This window comes from Oncorhynchus nerka, unplaced genomic scaffold (assembly GCF_034236695.1).
Source record: "Oncorhynchus nerka isolate Pitt River unplaced genomic scaffold, Oner_Uvic_2.0 unplaced_scaffold_1480, whole genome shotgun sequence".
In the NCBI taxonomy this organism is placed as follows: domain Eukaryota; kingdom Metazoa; phylum Chordata; class Actinopteri; order Salmoniformes; family Salmonidae; genus Oncorhynchus; species Oncorhynchus nerka.
In genome coordinates this window covers 36,319-57,500 of record NW_027039834.1, presented here as the reverse complement: position 1 = coordinate 57,500, position 21,182 = coordinate 36,319, and the positions used below count along the sequence as shown (strand labels likewise).

Below are 21,182 nucleotides of genomic sequence, written 5' to 3'. Positions count from 1 at the left end.
CAGGTTCTGAGAGACAGAGAGAGAGAAATAAGGACAGGTTCTGAGTGGACTGAAACATATTTTTAAGAGGAGAGAGAGGAGGGAGAGACAGAGAGAGAAATAAAAACAGGTACTGATGGACTGAAACATACATGTTTTAGAGAGAGGAGGGAGAGACAGACAGAGAGAAATAAGAAACAGGTACTGATGGACTGAAACATACATGTTTTAGAGAGAGAGAGGAGGGAGAGACAGAGAGAGAGAATAAGAAACAGGTACTGATGGACTGAAACATACATGTTTTAGAGAGAGAGAGAGAGGAGGGAGACAGAGAGAGAGAAATAGAGACAGGTACTGATGGACTGAAACATATTTTAAAGAAAGAGAGAGGAGGGAGAGACAGAGAGAGAAATAAGAAACAGGTACTGATGGACTGAAACATACATGTTTTAGAGAGAGAGAGGAGGGAGAGACAGAGAGAGAGAAATAAGAGACAGGTACTGATGGACTGAAACATATTTTAAAGAAAGAGAGAGGGAGGGAGAGACAGAGAGAGAGAAATAAGAGACAGGTACTGATGGACTGAAACATACATGTTTTAGAGAGTGAGAGATAAAGACCAGACCACATTTATACCCTCCACACTCATTTACTCATGTTTTGTAGACTTCAAAAAATAATTTGATTAAATTTGGAAAAATGAGCCCAGGTCTGACAAAACCTGTGATTAATGGTCAGAGCCCAGGACAGTTAATCACAGGTTCTGTCAGACCTGGGCTCTGACCGTTAATCACAGGTTCTGTCAGACCTGGGCCCTGACAGTTAATCACAGGTTCTGTCAGACCTGGGCTCTGACCGTTAATCACAGGTTCTGTCAGACCTGGGCCCTGACAGTTAATCACAGGTTCTGTCAGACCTGGGCTCTGACCGTTAATCACAGGTTCTGTCAGACCTGGGCTCTGACCGTTAATCACAGGTTCTGTCAGACCTGGGCTCTGACCGTTAATCACAGGTTCTGTCAGACCTGGGCTCTGACCGTTAACCTAAAGAAAACAAATATAATGATATTCCAAGAGAGGTAAGGAAATCAGGATTATAAATACAAATTCTATTTGGACACAGTTCTTTTAGAAAACACCAAAAACTACACGACCAAAAGTATGTGGACACCTGCTCGTCAAACATCTCATTCCAAAATCATAGACATTAATATGGAGTTGGTCCCCCCTTTGCTGCTATAACAGCCTGCACTCTTCTGTGAATGCTTTCCACTAGTTGTTGGAAAATTGGTGTGGGGACTTGCTTCCATTCAGCCACAACAGCATTAGTGAGGTTGGGCACTGATGTTGGGCGAATAGGCCTGGCTCGCAGTCAGCATTCCAATTCATCCCAAAGGTATTCGATGGGGTTGAGGTCAGGGCTCTGTGCAGACCAGTCAAGTTCTTCCACACCGATCTCAACAAACCATTTCTTTATTGAACTTGCTTTGTGCATGAGGGCATTGTCGTGCTGAAACAGGAAAGGGCCTTCCCCAAACTGTCGCCACAAAGTTGGAAGTACAGAATCTAGAATGTCATTGTATGCTGTAGCGTTAAGATTTCCCTTCACTGGAACTAAGGGGCCTAGCCCGAACCATGAAAACCAGCCCCAGACCATTATTCCTCCTCCACCAAACTTTACAGTTGGCACTATGCATTGGGGCAGGTAGTGTTCTCTTGGCATCCGCCAAACTCAGATTAGTCTGACTGCCAGATGGTAAAGCGTGATTCATAATTCCAGAGAACGTGTTTCCACTGCTCCAGAGTCCAATGGCGGTGAGCTTTACTCCACTCCAGCCGCTTGACATTGCGTATGGTAATCTTAGGCTTGTGTGCGGCTGCTCGGCCATGGAAACCCATTTCATGAAGCTCTCGATGAACAGTTCTTGTGCTGACGTTGCTTCCAGAGGCCGCTTGGAACTCGGAAGTAAGTATTGCAATCGAGGACAGACAATTTTTACACTCTGCGAGCATCAGCACTTGGTGGTCCCATTCTGTGAGCTTGTGTGGCCTATCACTTCGTCGCTGAGCTGTTGTTGCTCCTAGACGTTTCCACTTCACCACTGCACTTACAGTTGACCGGGGCAGTTCTAGCAGGGCAGAAATTTGAAGAATTTACTTGTTGGAAAGGTGGCATCCTATGACGATGCCACGTTGAAAGTCACTGAGCTCTTCAGTAAGGCCATTCTACTGCCAATGTTTGTCTATGGAGATTGCATGTCTGTGTGTTAGATTTTAAACACCTGTCAGCAATGGGTGTGGCTGAAATAGCCGAATCCACTAATTTGAAGGGGTGTTCACATACTTTTGTATATATAGTGTATCTATATATAGTGTATCTAGCTACCTGCAACACAGGTATCTTTCGCATGGCGGTAAATTAGCTCAGAGACAAAGCAAGAAGATCATTCTATGCCATTAAAAGAAACATTAATATTCACCAGTTTGGGCTGGCTAGTGGCATCAGTGCTATTGGTGTGTGTGTGTGTGTGTGTGTGTGTGTGTGTGTGTGTGTGTGTGTGTGTGTGTGTGTGTGTGTGTGTGTGTGTGTGTGTGTGTGTCTGTGTCTGTGTTGTTTGGGCAAATGGTAGGGGGCCAGCTGAACAGCAGTGGGGGGGTCCAAATATTTCAGAGTGCAGGGCCTCAATGGACAGAGAGGAAAAGGTGTGTGTTGTTTTGGCGAATGGTAGGGGGCCAGCTGAACAGCAGTGGGGGTCCAGATCTTTCAGAGTGCAGGGACTCAATGGACAGAGAGGAAAAAGAAGTGTGTGTGTGTGTGTGTGTGTGTGTGTGTGTGTGTGTGTGTGTGTGTGTGTGTGTGTGTGTGTGTGTGTGTGTGTGTGTGGGGTGTGTGAGAGAGTGTGAGAACAGGGAGAGGGGTCTCTGCCATTGTCTGCTGGTCTCTGGTTGCCAGGTCCTCTCCACCACAGCTCTGAAGCTGCTTTGTGTCTCTGCTGGTCTCTGGTTGCCAGGTCGTGCCAGGTCCTCTCCACCACAGCTCTGAATATGCTTTGTGTCTCTGCTGGTCTCTGGTTGCCAGGTCCTGCCAGGTCCTCTCCACCACAGCTCTAAAGCTGCTTTGTGTCTCTGCTGGTCTCTGGTTGCCAGGTCCTGCCAGGTCCTCTCCACCACAGCTCTAAAGCTGCTTTGTGTCTCTGCTGGTCTCTGGTTGCCAGGTCCTGCCAGGTCCTCTCCACCACAGCTCTGAAGCTGCTTTGTGTCTCTGCTGGTCTCTGGTTGCCAGGTCCTGCCAGGTCCTCTCCACCACAGCTCTGAATATGCTTTGTGTCTCTGCTGGTCTCTGGTTGCCAGGTCCTGCCAGGTCCTCTCCACCACAGCTCTAAAGCTGCTTTGTGTCTCTGCTGGTCTCTGGTTGCCAGGTCCTGCCAGGTCCTCCCACCACAGCTCTGAAGCTGCTTTGTGTCTCTGCTGGTCTCTGGTTGCCAGGTCCTGCCAGGTCCTCTCCACCACAGCTCTAAAGCTGCTTTGTGTCTCTGCTGGTCTCTGGTTGCCAGGTCCTGCCAGGTCCTCTCCACCACAGCTCTAAAGCTGCTTTGTGTCTCTGCTGGTCTCTGGTTGCCAGGTCCTGCCAGGTCCTCTCCACCACAGCTCTAAAGCTGCTTTGTGTCTCTGCTGGTCTCTGGTTGCCAGGTCCTGCCAGGTCCTCTCCACCACAGCTCTGAATATGCTTTGTGTCTCTGCTGGTCTCTGGTTGCCAGGTCCTGCCAGGTCCTCTCCACCACAGCTCTGAAGCTGCTTTGTGTCTCTGCTGGTCTCTGGTTGCCAGGTCCTGCCAGGTCCTCTCCACCACAGCTCTGAATATGCTTTGTGTCTCTGCTGGTCTCTGGTTGCCAGGTCCTGCCAGGTCCTCTCCACCACAGCTCTGAATATGCTTTGTGTCTCTGCTGGTCTCTGGTTGCCAGGTCCTGCCAGGTCCTCTCCACCACAGCTCTAAAGCTGCTTTGTGTCTCTGCTGGTCTCTGGTTGCCAGGTCCTGCCAGGTCCTCTCCACCACAGCTCTAAAGCTGCTTTGTGTCTCTGCTGGTCTCTGGTTGCCAGGTCCTGCCAGGTCCTCTCCACCACAGCTCTAAAGCTGCTTTGTGTCTCTGCTGGTCTCTGGTTGCCAGGTCCTCTCCACCACAGCTCTAAAGCTGCTTTGTGTCTCTGCTGGTCTCTGGTTGCCAGGTCCTGCCAGGTCCTCTCCACCACAGCTCTAAAGCTGCTTTGTGTCTCTGCTGGTCTCTGGTTGCCAGGTCCTGCCAGGTCCTCTCCACCACAGCTCTGAATATGCTTTGTGTCTCTGCTGGTCTCTGGTTGCCAGGTCCTGCCAGGTCCTCTCCACCACAGCTCTGAAGCTGCTTTGTGTCTCTGCTGGTCTCTGGTTGCCAGGTCCTGCCAGGTCTCTCCACCACAGCTCTAAAGCTGCTTTGTGTCTCTGCTGGTCTCTGGTTGCCAGGTCCTGCCAGGTCCTCTCCACCACAGCTCTGAATATGCTTTGTGTCTCTGCTGGTCTCTGGTTGCCAGGTCCTGCCAGGTCCTCTCCACCACAGCTCTAAAGCTGCTTTGTGTCTCTGCTGGTCTCTGGTTGCCAGGTCCTGCCAGGTCCTCTCCACCACAGCTCTGAAGCTGCTTTGTGTCTCTGCTGGTCTCTGGTTGCCAGGTCCTGCCAGGTCCTCTCCACCACAGCTCTGAAGCTGCTTTGTGTCTCTGCTGGTCTCTGGTTGCCAGGTCCTGCCAGGTCCTCTCCACCACAGCTCTGAAGCTGCTTTGTGTCTCTGCTGGTCTCTGGTTGCCAGGTCCTGCCAGGTCCTCTCCACCACAGCTCTGAAGATGCTTTGTGTCTCTGCTGGTCTCTGGTCTCATAAAGAACAGTCAGTTCTTACTAAAATGACTTTTATCTTCTTTTTTTATTTTTTTAAAATCAGAAACTAAATACATATCTGAAACAGGCATTCATCAGCACAGGAACTAAATACATCTCTGAAACAGGCATTCATCAGCACAGGAACTAAATACATCTCTGAAACAGGCATTCATCAGCACAGGAACTAAATACATATCTGAAACAGGCATTCATCAGCACAGGAACTAAATACATCTCTGAAACAGGCATTCATCAGCACAGGAACTAAATACATCTCTGAATGTAGATGGACAAAGGGGGTGCTGTTGGGGCTGTGTTTCTGGACCTAAGAAAGGCTTTTGATACTGTTAACCATGAGATTCTCATCACAAAATTGTCCAAGTTCAACTTTTCCCCTGATGCCTTGAGATGGATGAAATCATACCTTGAAGGCAGAACTCAGTGTGTCAGAGTGAGCAATGAGCTGTCGCCCACTCGTAGCTATGATGTGGGCGTGCCCCAAGGGTCAATACTGGGGCCCCTCCTGTTCAGCCTGTACATTAATGATCTGCCTTCTGTCTGTACTGGGTCTGAAGTTCAAATGTATGCAGATGATACAGTGATATATGTGCATGCAAAGAGCAAACAACAAGCTGCACAAGAACTCACTACTGTAATGGTCCAGGTTACAAAGTGGCTCAGTGACTCGTGTTTGCATCTCAATGTGAAAAAAACTGTTTGCATGTTCTTCACAAAGAGGGCAACAGATGCTACTGAGCCAGATGTCTATGTGTCAGGGGAGAAGCTCCAGGTGGTATCCGATTTTAACTACCTTGTCATCATACTTGATTCCAACCTCTCTTTTAAAAAGCATGTGAAAAAGGTAATTCAAATAACCAAATTCAACCTAGCTAATTTCCGATTTATACGAAATTGTTTGACTACAGAGGTAGCAAAACTGTACTTCGAATCTATGATACTCCCCCACTTAACATACTGCTTGACTAGTTGGGCCCAAGCTTGCTGTACAACATTAAAACCTATTCAGTCTGTCTACAAACAGGCTCTCAAAGTGCTTGATAGGAAGCCCAATAGCCATCATCATTGTCACATCCTTAGAAAGCATGAGCTCTTGAGTTGGGAAAATCTTGTGCAATACACCGACGCATGTCTTGTATTCAAGATCCTTAATGGCCTGGCTCCCCCTCCACTCAATATTTTTGTTAAACAGAAAACCCAGACATATGGCAGCAGATCCACAAGGTCTGCCATGAGAGTGACTGTATAGTTCCCCTAAGGAAAAGCACCTTTAGTAAATCTGCATTCTCTGTGAGAGCTTCCCATGTCTGGAATACACTGCCATCAGACACACATAACTGCACCACATATCACACTTTCACAAAATGCTTGAAGACATGGCTAAGGTCAATCAGATTTGTGAACATGGTCCCTAGCTGTGTGTTGCCGCTTTCCATGTTGTCTGTTGTCTGTAGCTTGTGAGGTGTGGAAACACTTTGTTGCTTTTATGAATTTTGTCTTGCTGCTTTTTGTTCTATGTTGCTCTGTCTGTATGCTACGTCTTGCTTGTCCTATGTTGCTCTGTCTGTATGCTATGTCTTGCTTGTCCTATGTTGCTATGTCTTGCTTGTTCTATGTTGCTATTGTCTATATTGTAATTGTTTTTAATAACCTGCCCAGGGTCTGCGGTTGAAAATTAGCCGGCTGGCTAAAACCGGCACTTTTACTGAAACGTTGATTAATGTGCACTGTCCCTGTAAAAATATAAAAATAAACTCAAACTCAAACAGGCATTCATCAGCACAGGAACTAAAGACACATCTCTGAAACAGGCATTCATCAGCACAGGAACTAAAGACACATCTCTGAAACAGGCATTCATCAGCACAGGAACTAAAGACACATCTTTGAAACAGGCATTCATCAGCACAGGAACTAAAGACACATCTCTGAAACAGGCATTCATCAGCACAGGAACTAAAGACACATATCTGAAACAGACATTCATCAGCACAGGAACTAAAGACACATCTCTGAAACAGGCATTCATCAGCACAGGAACTAAAGACACATCTCTGAAACAGGCATTCATCAGCACAGGAACTAAAGACACATCTCTGAAACAGGCATTCATCAGCACAGGAACTAAAGACACATATCTGAAACAGGCATTCATCAGCACAGGAACTAAAGACACATATCTGAAACAGGCATTCATCAGCACAGGAACTAAAGACACATCTCTGAAACAGGCATTCATCAGCACAGGAACTAAAGACACATCTCTGAAACAGGCATTCATCAGCACAGGAACTAAAGACACATATCTGAAACAGACATTCATCAGCACAGGAACTAAAGACACATATCTGAAACAGGCATTCATCAGCACAGGAACTAAAGACACATCTCTGAAACAGGCATTCATCAGCACAGGAACTAAAGACACATCTCTGAAACAGGCATTCATCAGCACAGGAACTAAAGACACATCTCTGAAACAGACATTCATCAGCACAGGAACTAAAGACACATCTCTGAAACAGGCATTCATCAGCACAGGAACTAAAGACACATCTGAAACAGGGTCTCGTCTGCTTAGTGTTTGCATGTACTGGTGCTACCCTGTTATTTATTGAAGGGTATAACACGTAGAGTTCAGAAGGATCACAATCATAGAGCTAAAATGTAAAAATGACTCATGGTTTTAGCTTTCATTCCCACCTGATCTGAAGAATATTGGAGCAAACCTTGCACAGGTGTAAACACTTAATACATCTGACAATAAATACTTGATCCTAAGTACTTTAATTTAACTAGTTACTTGTTTATGAATGGCTTTGTTAACATACATGTACTTACAAATAATTGTTGTTTAAATAAAGTTATAATTTAAAAAAATATATTCTGTTGATGTTTTCTCTGTCTCTTCCTCCGTGTCACAGTATGCCACTGATTACAAGATGGTCGCCGTGGGAAAGCGACACCAATGGAACCATCCTCTACCAGAAGGTGCTTATTATGACATCCCTCATGTTTGTTGGTTTGTTTGTTTGATTGTTTGTTAGGGTCTCATTTAGCCTGTCATAGGCTATTCGTCCAAGAAAGACCAAAATACCAAACGAATGACAACTTAAGGAAGTGGAATTACAACCACAGTACAGTAAGAACAAAGACACATTGGAAACATACACTATAAAATAACAGGTGTCTGTGTTGGAGATTGAGGGCTGGTCCACAGACAGGAGGGCTGGTCCACAGACAGGAGGGGCTGGTCCACAGACAGGAGGGATCTGGTCCACAGACAGGAGGGATCTGGTCCACAGACAGGAGGGATCTGGTCCACAGACAGCAGGGATCTGGTCCACAGACAGGAGGGATCTGGTCCACAGACAGGAGGGATTTGGTCCACAGACAGGAGGGATCTGGTCCACAGACAGGAGGGATCTGGTTCACAGACAGGACAAATAACGAAACAGACAGGAAGAAAGTGGAAATGGAGTGAAGATCCTAGTCACCATATTCTGCATGTGTTACTGAGGGTACATCCCAAACAGCCCTGGGTCTGCTATTGAGGGTACATCCCAAACAGCCCTGGGTCTGGTATTGAGGGTACATCCCAAACAGCCCTGGGTCTGGTATTGGGGGTTAGTCCCAAACAGCCCTGGGTTTGGTATTGGGGGTACATCTCAAACAGCCCTGGGTCTGGTATTGAGGGTACATCCCAAACAGCCCTGGGTCTGGTATTGAGGGTACATCCCAAACAGCCCTGGGTTTGGTATTGGGGGTTAGTCCCAAACAGCCCTGGGTTTGGTATTGGGGGTAAGTCCCAAACAGCCCTGGGTCTGGTATTGGGGGTACATCTCAAACAGCCCTGGGTCTGGTATTGAGGGTACATCCCAAACAGCCCTGGGTCTGGTATTGGGGGTAAGTCCCAAACAGCCCTGGGTTTGGTATTGGGGGTAAGTCCCAAACAGCCCTGGGTCTGGTATTGGGGGTACATCCCAAACAGCCCTGGGTCTGGTATTGGGGGTAAGTCCCAAACAGCTATGAGAGACCAGTGGGAGGACAACGTACTGGACACACTCACACCGTTCTATGATTCACTGTCCAATGTTGAAGACACTTGTCACGATACGCTACGCAAGTGACCAGCCGCTTCCATAGCAACACACATAGCAATATCCCTGGAGCCTGGTAACAAACAGAAAGGTGTCACAGTATGCCACTGATTACAAGATGGTCGCCGTGGGAAACGACACCAATGGAACCATCCTCTACCAGAAGGTGCTTATTATGACATCCCTCATGTTTGTTGGTTTGTTTGTTTGATTGTTTGTTAGGGTCTCATTTAGCCTGTCATAGGCTATTCGTCCAAGAAAGACCAAAATACCAAACGAATGACAACTTAAGGAAGTGGAATTACAACCACAGTACAGTAAGAACAAAGACACATTGGAAACATACACTATAAAATAACAGGTGTCTGTGTTGGAGATTGAGGGGGCTGGTCCACAGACAGGAGGGGGCTGGTCCACAGACAGGAGGGGGCTGGTCCACAGACAGGAGGGATCTGGTCCACAGACAGGAGGGATCTGGTTCACAGACAGGAGGGATCTGGTCCACAGACAGGAGGGATCTGGTCCACAGACAGGAGGGATCTGGTCCACAGACAGGAGGGATCTGGTCCACAGACAGGAGGGGGCTGGTCCACAGACAGGAGGGGGCTGGTCCACAGACAGGAGGGCTGGTCCACAGACAGGAGGGCTGGTCCACAGACAGGAGGGATCTGGTCCACAGACAGGAGGGATCTGGTCCACGGACAGGAGGGATCTGGTCCACGGACAGGAGGGATCTGGTCCACGGACAGGAGGGATCTAGTCCACAGACAGGAGGGGGCTGGTCCACAGACAGGAGGGATCTGGTCCACAGACAGGAGGGATCTGGTCCACAGACAGGAGGGATCTGGTCCACAGACAGGAGGGATCTGGTCCACAGACAGGAGGGATCTGGTTCACAGACAGGACAAATAACGAAACAGACAGGAAGAAAGTGGAAATGGAGTGAAGATCCTAGTCACCATATTCTGCATGTGTTACTGAGGGTACATCCCAAACAGCCCTGGGTCTGGTATTGGGGGTACATCCCAAACAGCCCTGGGTCTGGTATTGGGGGTTAGTCCCAAACAGCCCTGGGTTTGGTATTTGGGGGTAAGTCCCAAACAGCCCTGGGTTTGGTATTGGGGGTAAGTCCCAAACAGCCCTGGGTCTGGTATTGAGGGTACATCCCAAACAGCCCTGGGTCTGGTATTGGGGGTAAGTCCCAAACAGCCCTGGGTTTGGTATTTGGGGTAAGTCCCAAACAGCCCTGGGTCATATATTAGGGGGTAAGTCCCATACAGCCCTGGGTCTGGTATTGGGGGTACATCCCAAACAGCCCTGGGTCTGGTATTGGGGGTACATCCCAAACAGCCCTGGGTCTGGTATTGGGGGTAAGTCCCAAACAGCTATGAGAGACCAGTGGGAGGACAACGTACTGGACAACGTACTGGACAGCGTACTGTGCACGCGTACTGGACGACGTGCTGGACGACGTACTGGACGACGTACTGGACGACGTACTGGACATCGTACTGGATGACGTACTGGGCGACGTACTGGGTCGACGTACTGACGGCGTACTGGGTCGGCGTACTGGACAACGTACTGGACAACGTACTGTACAACGTGCTGTACAGCGTGCTGGACAACGTGCTGTACATTGCGTGCTGGACAACGTACTGGACAACGTACTGGACATCGTACTGGACAGCGTGCTGGACATCGTACTGGACAATGTACTGTACAACGTACTGGACAACGTACTGGACAATGTACTGTACAACGTACTGGACAACGTACTGGACAACGTACTGGACATCGTACTGGACAATGTATTGGACAACGTACTGAACAACGTACTGAACAACGTACTGGACACACTCACACCGTTCTATGATTCACTGTCAAATGTTGAATACACTTGTCACGATACGCTACGCAAGTGACCAGCCGCTTCCATAGCAACACACATAGCAATGTCCCTGGAGCCTGGTAACAAACAGAAAGGACTCAATACAAGTTTAACACTTTTTTCTTGAAAATGTGATCAGTATTCATCCACATCCTTAAGCCTGATCAGACCAAGCTACTCTGTTGTGACGTCAATGTCAGTCACTGTCCTGTGTTTGTTCAGTTATGCCATGTGTCATAGTCATATATATGTAGCCAGGCAGGCCCGGACTGTTGGCCCGCTAGCATGTACGTTTGACCAACGACTCTGCCTTTAAGAGAGAGAGAGTCCAAACAGGGAACACTGGTCTGGCACGGTCCGAGGATGGATTCCTGCAGCGACCGTTGTCCAGATACACTCAGATGTAGTGGCTGGTTGGCATTGCAGAGTGTTTGTGTGTATGTGTGCATGTGTACAGAGCTGGGGTGAGAAGGTCAACCATCGCTACAGGAAAACGTGACACCATTTTTTTTCTCTGTTTTCTTTTCTGTGTGAATTTCAGAAGACTTTTGAAAAAAGAGAACAAATTCTGTATCACCAAGATACTTATGTCATGGTCCAGATGATATGAGCTCCCACCCACCTGTCTGAGGAAGATTCAGTAGTCTACCATTTTGAAAGCCTACAGATGTAAAAAGAACAGAAAGGCCTGCACACCCTGTTCCTGCAGATGCTGCCAACTATCACCTCTGTTGACAACGTTTTGATCCCAAAGAGCTTCATGAGGTGAAAACATGTAGGCACAGCGCTTCACAGGGGATGATGTTCCAAAGAAACGAAACGCCAACAAACGTGACATGTCGGTTCACCATGAACATGGAATAAAATCCACAGATGACCACCATGCAATGGTTAATGTGCGCAGCTCGACTGCACTGTAGTCGGCTTGGAACGTGACAATGTTTCTGACTTGTTGACCTGACCTCCAAGCGAGGCTGGAAGGAAGCCCAGCCATGTCATCACTCAGCTGGGTAGTTTTCTGAATCGCCCCCTTGTACCCAGCTGTCAGACTGACAAGGGAATGCGTCCCAAATGCCACTCTATTACCTATATAGTGCACTACTTTTAACCAGGGCCCTATGGCGCTTTATAGGGATTATGGTACCATTTGGGGCGCTCCCATAGAAATGCTTGGCTCATTCATTGGCAGAGAATTACCAGTCTATGAGGGGTACTGATGAACAGACACGGTAGACCCTCCACTGACCAGTGCCAATAATGGTGGGTCCCCCTAAAGGGGTCAATAGGAGCATAACTCTTTTCTCTGTTCTGAATATCATTTGAGGAGACTATATAAATGGTAGCCTACTGAATCAAATAAACTGAAAGGCTATGTTCAGATGTTCTAATGTTCTGTGTCCTATGTTCTGATGTTCTGTGTTCTGATGTCCTGTGTTCTGATGTCCTATGTTCTGATGTCCTATGTTCTGATGTCCTATGTTTTATGTTCTGATGTCCTATGTTTTATGTTCTGATGTCCTATGTTTTATGTTCTGATTTCCTATGTTCTGATGTCCTATGTTCTGATGTCCTATGTTTTATGTTCTGATGTCCTATGTTTTATGTTCTGATGTCCTATGTTTTATGTTCTGATTTCCTATGTTCTGATGTCCTATGTTCTGATGTCCTATGTTCTGATGTCCTATGTTTTATGTTCTGATGTCCTATGTTCTGATGTCCTATGTTTTATGTTCTGATGTCCTGTGTTCTGATGTCCTATGTTTTATGTTCTGATGTCCTATGTTCTGATGTCCTATGTTTTATGTTCTGATGTCCTATATTCTGATGTCCTATGTTTTATGTTCTGATGTCCTATGTTCTGATGTCCTATGTTTTATGTTCTGATGTCCTATGTTCTGATGTCCTATGTTTTATGTTCTGATGTCCTATATTCTGATGTCCTGTGTTCTGATGTCCTATGTTCTGATGTCCTATGTTCTGATGTCCTATGTTTTATGTTCTGATGTCCTATGTTCTGATGTCCTATGTTTTATGTTCTGATGTCCTGTGTTCTGATGTCCTATGTTTTATGTTCTGATGTCCTATGTTCTGATGTCCTATGTTTTATGTTCTGATGTCCTATGTTCTGATGTCCTATGTTTTATGTTCTGATGTCCTATATTCTGATGTCCTATGTTTTATGTTCTGATGTCCTATGTTCTGATGTCCTATGTTTTATGTTCTGATGTCCTATATTCTGATGTCCTATGTTTTATGTTCTGATGTCCTATGTTCTGATGTCCTATGTTCTGATGTCCTATATTCTGATGTCCTATGTTTTATGTTCTGATGTCCTATGTTTTATGTTCTGATGTCCTATGTTTTATGTTCTGATGTCCTGTGTTCTGATTTCCTATGTTCTGATGTCCTATATTCTGATGTCCTATGTTTTATGTTCTGATGTCCTATATTCTGATGTCCTATGTTTTATGTTCTGATGTCCTATGTTCTGATGTCCTATGTTTTATGTTCTGATGTCCTATATTCTGATGTCCTATGTTTTATGTTCTGATGTCCTATGTTCTGATGTCCTGTGTTCTGATGTCCTATATTCTGATGTCCTATGTTTTATGTTCTGATGTCCTATGTTTTATGTTCTGATGTCCTATGTTCTGATGTCCTATGTTCTGTGTTCTGATGTTCTGTGGTTCTATGTTCTGATGTCCTATGTTATGATGTTCTGTGTTCTGATGTTTTATGTTCTAATGTTATGATGTTCTATTTTATGTGTTCTGATATTCTGTGTTCAGATGTTATGATGTTCTGATGTTATCATGTTCTGATGTTCTATGTTCTAATGTTCTATTTTATGTGTTCTGATATTCTGTGTTCAGATGTTCTGATGTTATCATGTTCTGATGTTCTATGTTCTAATGTTCTATTTTATGTGTTGTAATTTTCTGTGTTCAAATGTTATGATCTGTGTTTTTTAAATATATATTTTTAAACTAACAACCATACATAAACAAAACTGTGTTATGTGTTCTATGTAGGTTCCTGTGGGCACAGAACCAGATGGTATGAACATCTTGGGCCTGGTTCTCTTTGCCATGGTGTTCGGTGTGGCACTGAGGAAGCTGGGAGAGGAGGGGGAGGAGCTCATACGCTTCTTCAACGCTTTCAATGAAGCCACCATGGTGCTGGTGTCCTGGATCATGTGGTGAGTGACCTTAAACAACCCAGATCATGTGATTAGCCTCTCCTGGTTCCCAAGACTATTCCCAAGGGAAAACAAGAGGAGCTTCTGATGGCTCACTAGATAAAGTCTGTACTGTTTATTCCTTAAGAACTGCAGGAGGTGTTGTAGGCTGCTGACGCTATGCATTTGACACTGAAATGAGAAGCTACTTTTTGACTCTGAAGCTGCCTACTTATGTAGAATCAAATTAAACATTTAATTACATTTCTGATAAATGTTTTAGCTTTTCCTTTCAAATAAATCTGCAGCAAAAATAGATATTCTGTTAGTCATCACCTCACCAAATGGTATACATTCTATATTTCTCCTACCTCAGGTACGTCCCGTTCGGCATCATGTTCCTGGTGGGAAGTAAGATAGTGGAGATGGAGGATGTGGTTCTGTTGGTGACCAGTCTGGGGAAATACATATTTGCCTCTGTCCTGGGTCATATCATCCACGGGGGGGTTATCCTGCCTCTCATCTACTTTGGGTTCACACGCAAGAACCCCTTCAGCTTCCTGTCCGGCCTCATCACGCCCTTCACCACCGCCTTCGCCACCTGCTCCAGGTAGGCCTCTGTTACTGTATCCCTCCACCAGTCCAAGTACTATCCCTCCACCAGTCCAAGTACTATCCCTCCACTAGTCCAGGTACTATCCCTCCACCAGTCCAAGTACTATCCCTCCACCAGTCCAAGTACTATCCCTCCACTAGTCCAGGTACTATCCCTCCACCAGTCCAAGTACTATCCCTCCACCAGTCCAAGTACTATCCCTCCACCAGTCCAGGTACTATCCCTCCACCAGTCCAGGTACTATCCCTCCACCAGTCCAGGTACTATACCTCCACCAGTCCAGGTACTATCCCTCCACCAGTCCAAGTACTATCCCTCCACCAGTCCAGGTACTATCCCTCCCACCAGTCCAAGTACTATCCCTCCACCAGTCCAAGTACTATCCTCCACCAGTCCAAGTACTATCCGTCCACTAGTCCAGGTACTATCCCTCCACCAGTCCAAGTACTATCCCTCCACCAGTCCAAGTACTATCCCTCCACCAGTCCAGGTACTATCCCTCCACCAGTCCAGGTACTATCCCTCCACCAGTCCAGGTACTATACCTCCACCAGTCCAGGTACTATCCCTCCACCAGTCCAAGTACTATCCCTCCACCAGTCCAGGTACTATCCCTCCACCAGTCCAAGTACTATCCCTCCACCAGTCCAAGTACTATCCCTCCACCAGTCCAGGTACTATCCCTCCACCAGTCCAGGTACTATCCCCCTGCCTGTCCAAGTACTATCCCTCCACCAGTCCAGGTACTATCCCTCCACCAGTCCAGGTACTATCCCTCCACCAGTCCAGGTACTATCCCTCCACTAGTCCAGGTACTATCCCTCCACCAGTCCAAGTACTATCCCTCCACCAGTCCAGGTACTATCCCTCCACCAGTCCAGGTACTATCCCTCCACCAGTCCAAGTACTATCCCTCCACCAGTCCAGGTACTATCCCTCCACCAGTCCAGGTACTATCCCTCCACCAGTCCAGGTACTATCCCTCCACCAGTCCAGGTACTATCCCTCCACCAGTCCAGGTACTATCCCTCCACCAGTCCAGGTACTCTCCCTCCACCAGTCCAGGTACTATCCCTCCACCTGATATCATTGGTTAATTCTCAGATATAAAAATAACATATCAAAAACATGATTGATTGCGTACGATCATAGATACAATTTGGCTACATAAGCTTACAAACATTTACAACAGCAAAATCACAATAATCACAAGAATGGCTTCATATCAAAGTCTACGTTGAGACCGAAGGAAGCAAGACTCTTTAAATTAAAGATCCAGGCAGCCTCTCATTTTAACAATAAATTGTCGAGGTCACCCCCGTCTCCAGCAGCGCGCCGACACCGACCTCGGGGACGACCCGGGGGACGAGGCGCAGGGCGATCCGGATGGAGACAGTGGAAATTCCGCAGCAACGAAGGGTCCAAGACGTCCTCCACCGGCACCCAACATCTCTCCTACGGACCGTATCCATCCCACTCCACGAGGTACTGAAGGCCCCTCTCCCGACGCCTCGAGTCCAGGATGGAATGAACAGCATACACCGGGCCCCCTCGATGTCCAGAGGGGGCGGAGGAACCTCCCGCACCTCAGCTTCCTGGAGCGGACCAGCCACCACCGGCCTGAGGAGAGACACATGGAACGAGGGGTTAATGCGATAATCAGGGGGAAGCTGTAACCTGTAACACACCTCGTTCAGTCTCCTCAGGACTTTAAATGGCCCCACAAACCGCGGACCCAGCTTCCGGCAGGGCTGGTGGAGGGGCAGGTTTCGGGTCGAACACCGGGGCCTCGCTGCGGTGGCGGTCGGCTCTCGCTTTTTGCCGCCTCAGGTGCACATGGGCGGTGTCCCAGGTCTCCTCCAAGCACTTGAACCATTCGTACACCGCGGAGCATTGATCTGGCTCTGATGCCACGGTGCCAGAACCGGCTGATAACCCAGTACGCACTGGAAAGGAGAGTGGTTAGTGGAGGAGTGGCGGAGTGAGTTTTGGGCCATCTGCCCAGGGGATGAACGTGGCCCACTCCCCTGGCCGGTCCTGGCAATATGACCGCAGAAACCTACCCACGTCCTGATTTACTCTCTCCACCTACCCGTTACTCTCAGGGTGAAAACCTGAGGTAAGGCTGACCGGGACCCCCAGACGTTCTATGAACGCTCTCCAGACCCCGGACGTGAACTGGGGACCCCGATCAGAGACTATGTCTTCAGGCACCCCGTAGTGCCGGAAGACGTGAGTGAACAGGGCCTTCGCAGTCTGTAGGGCCGTAGGGAGACCGGGCAGAGGAAGGAGACGGCAGGACTGATCCACAACCACCAGGATCGTGGTGTTGCCCTGTGAGGGGAGGAAGATGCATCAGGAAGTCCACCGACATGTGCCACCACGGCTGTTGTGGAACGGGTAGGGGTTGTAACTTCCCTCTGGGCAGGTGCCTGGGAGCCTTGCACTGGGGGCACACCGAGCAGGAGGAAACATAAACCCTCACGTCCTTGGCCAAGGTGGGCCACCAGTACTTCCACTAAGGCACCACCGTCCGACCGATGCCAGGATGACCAGAGGAGGGTGACGTATGGGCCCAATAGATCAAACGGTCGTGGACAGCAGACGGAACGTACAGGCACCCAGCTGGACACTGGGGGGGAGTGGGCTCTGTGCGTAACGCCCGCTCGATGTCCGCGTCCAGCTCCCACATCACCGGTGCCACCAGGCAAGAGGCCGGAAGTATGGGAGTGTGATCCATGGACCGCTCCTCTGTGTCATACATCCGGGACAGTGCATCTGTCTTAGCGTTCTGGGAACCTGGTCTGAAAACAAAACGGGTAAAGAATATAGCCCACCTTGCCTGGCGAGGGTTCAGTCTCCTCGCCGCACGAATGTACTCCAGATTGCAGTGGTCAGTCCAGATGAGAAAAGGGTGTTTAGCCCTCTCAAGCCTATGTCTCACGCCTTCAGAGCCTTGACAACAGCCAACAGCTCCAGGTCCCCCATCATAGTTTCGCTCTGCCGGGCTGAGCTTCTTGAAAAAGAAAGCCCAGGGGCAGAGCTTTGGTGGCGTGCCCGAGCACTGAGAGAGCACACCTCCTATCCCAGGCTCGGACGCATCCACCTCCACTATGAACGCCAAGAGGATCCGGATGAGCCAACACAGGAGCCGAGGTAAACAGAGCCTTCAGGTGACCAAAGCCCTGTCCGCCTCAGCTGACCACTGTAATCGTAACAGGCCCCCTTCAGCAGTGAGGTAATGGGAGCTGCTACCTGACCAAAACCCGGATAAACCTCCGGTAGTAGTTGGCAAACCCAGAAACCACTGCATTTCCTTTACCGTTGTGGGAGTTGGCCAATTACACACGGCTGAAATGTGGTCACTCTCCATTCTCCACCCCTGAAGTGGAAATGCAGTACCCTAAGAAGGAGACGGACTGTTGGAAGAACAGACATTTCTCAGCCTTGACGTACAGGTCAGGCTCCAACAGCACCCTGCGCACCAGGGACACATGCTCGGCGCGTGTAGTGGAGTATATCAGAATGTCGTCGATATACACCACTACACCCTGCCCGTGCAGGTCCCGGACAAATCTCGTCAACAAAGGCCAGGAAGACTGATTCAGCATTCATCAACCCGTATGGCATGACGAGCTACTCATAGTGCCCTGAGGTGGTACTACATGCCGTCTTCCACTTGTCTCCCTCCCGGATACGCATCAGGTTGTAAGCGCTCCTGAGATCCAATTTTGTGAAGAAGCGCGCGCATTGACTCTATCGCACTGGTGATGAGAGACAGCGGGTAGCTCTACTTCACAGTGATCTGATTGATACCCTGATAGTCAATACACGGGCGCAGACCTCCATCCTTCTTCTTCACAAAAAAAAGAAACTAGAGGAGGCGGGTGAAGTGGAGGGCTAAATGTATCCCAGCTCCAGGGATTCAGAGACATATGTTTACATAGTCACCGTATCTTCCTGTGACAGACGATACACGTGACTCTGTTAGAGTTGTGTAAATTTGAATCTGGTATCAGGATAAATATAATAATGAGTCACCGGTTGTATACTATGTATTTTTATTAGCTAAGTAATAAATGGCAAATGCAACTTTCGTATATATGGGCTCGCTGTAATACCACGCAGGGCAGAACAGGGAACTGACAGGATGTATGTAAACAGTGTTCTTATACTGTGATGGACATAGTTCCAACCAGTCTGTTGGCATATCACAGTAGAGGCTGGGCGTGGTTTAAACTTGCTCAGCCTATTGCAGGCGCTCAGGCGGGTCCCCGCCTCTTGGCGCTTCTTGGAGTCCTCCCTCCGTCGATGTATAGATTCCTACTGTTCTGGTATTGTGCTATTGTGTTGTTCAGTATTTCTCCATCTCAATTAAACCTCGTGATGACCACCCCTCCCTATCACAACTTTGTAAGATACAGCAAGTCACACCACATGCTCAATATTGTTACATACAAACACAAGGACAAAGCATCTGCTGGGCTGTTATCTACAGTTTTGCAACATGCAGGTCACACCATGTTACTCAGTTCTTGTCACACACACAAACAGGCAAGTAGATGTAGCAAGCAGTTGTTTAATCTCATGATTATGCTCAAGTGCACAAATGCAGATACTTCACACAGCCAATATCAGATCATATTTAATCATATATATATGGTAATGGCTGTAATGTAAAACACAGGATCCCACAACTCCTGGGAAGTGCTGCGTCTACCAGGAGATTTATCGCACAATCCCCGTCGATGAGGTGGTAATTTAGTCGCCCTCTTCTTATAGAAGGCGAGCCAAATCGGCATATTCTGAGGATGTGCATGGTGGAAGACCTGGTCTGGGCTTTCCAACGTAGTCGCACCGATGGAAACCACCCACACACCTCCTGAGCACTCATGTGACCACCCCGTGAGAGCCCTCTGTTGCCACGAAATAGTGGGGTCATGACAGGCCAACCAGGGTAGACCCAGCACCACGGGAAACGCAGGAGAATCAATAAGGAAGAGGCTGATTCTCTCCTTATGACCCTCCTGCATAACCATGTCAAGTGGAGCGGTGGCATTCCTTATAAGCCCTGACCCTAGTGGTCGACTATCTTCGGCATGCACAGTGAAGGGCATATCCACAGGAACAATGGGAATCCCTAAACTAGGAGCAAATGAACAATCAATAAAATTCCCAGCTGCGCCTGAATCTACTAGGGCCTTATGCTGGGAATGCGGGGGAAACTCAGGAAATGAAATAAACACATACATGTGAGCAACAGGGGGCTCTGGGTGAGCCTGGTGCCAACTCACCTGGGGTGACACGATAGTGCCCTGCCTGCTGCCTCGACTCCCTGAGGAACCCTCCCCCCCAGCACCGACCAGCAGTGTGCCCTCTGCGGCCACAGATGGTACAGGGAATGGCCCCTCCTCTGGTCACCCTAAGTGCAGCACCTCCCAGCTCCACGGGCATCGGAGCGGAGGTGCTGGGGGATGGAACTGACAGGTCCCGATCCAGACGTCCGCGGGCAGTCAGCAGGTTGTCCAGCCGGATGGACAGTCAGCAGGTTGTCCAGCTTGTCCAATGTGAGGGTGGTGTCTCGGCAGGCCAACTCCCGGCAGACGTCCTTGCGCAGACTGCACCTGTAGTGATCGATCAGGGCCCTGTCGTTCCATCCCGCGCTGGCGGCCAGGGTCCGGAGGACCAAGGCAAAATCCTGCTCGCTCCTCGCCCCCTGCCTCAGGTGGAACAAACGCTCTGCATAATGGTCCAACGCCGCGTCTCCCTCACTCCATACGGCGTTGGCTCACTCCAGGGCTTTGCCTGAGGGGCGGGAGACGACGGCGGACACACTCTCACGCCCCGAAGGAGCCGGGTAGACGGTCGCCAGGTGGAGCTCCAGCTGTAGTAGAAACCTCTGGCATCCGGCAGCAGTCCCATCATACTCCCTCGGGAGCGAGAGTCGAATCCCGCTGGCACCAGGTGGAAGAGGGGTGGACAGTGGCACCTGTTGTAGTGGGGCGGTGGTGAAGGTGCTGGAAAACCTCCTTCTCTCTCCCAACGATCCATCGTCTACAGCAAGCGATCCATGGCTGTGCCCAGACGTTGCAACATGGTCGCGTGCTGCTGAACTCGCTCCTCCACTGCAACTGGTAGGGCGTCTGCTCCTGCTGCTCCTTCTTCGGGTGAGTGACTCTGTAAGGGTCCGGTGTGTAGCTGGTGTGGAGAATTAGGCGCAGGACAGCAAATATGAGTAATCAACATTACTTTGTACATTTGTCATTTTGAGTAAAAGTACATCACGAGCACACCACGACAGACCGAAAATACAATAAACAATCACTCACAAATACAACACGAGGAACAGAGGGTTAAATAATAAACAAGTAATTGATTGAGTGAAGCCAGGTGTGATAAGACAAAGACAGAACAAATGGAAAATGAAAAGTGGATCGGCGGTGGCTAGAAAGCCGGTGACGTCGACCGCCGAATGCCGCCCCAACAAGGAGAGGGACC

General features: G+C 48.6%; 1 protein-coding gene across 1 annotated transcript in view; it reads left to right on the top strand.

Moving 5' to 3' along the window:
* The first annotated feature begins 9,096 nt into the window (after positions 1-9,096).
* The window catches only part of LOC135568568 (neutral amino acid transporter A-like), a 40,391-nt gene continuing 28,305 nt past the window's right edge, over positions 9,097-21,182 (top strand). The window contains exons 1-3 of the mRNA XM_065015365.1: positions 9,097-9,165; positions 13,923-14,089; positions 14,445-14,678. Coding sequence (XP_064871437.1) covers positions 9,118-9,165; positions 13,923-14,089; positions 14,445-14,678 — 449 coding nt within the window. The 5' untranslated portion in view covers positions 9,097-9,117. The remainder of the gene's footprint in view (positions 9,166-13,922; positions 14,090-14,444; positions 14,679-21,182) is intronic.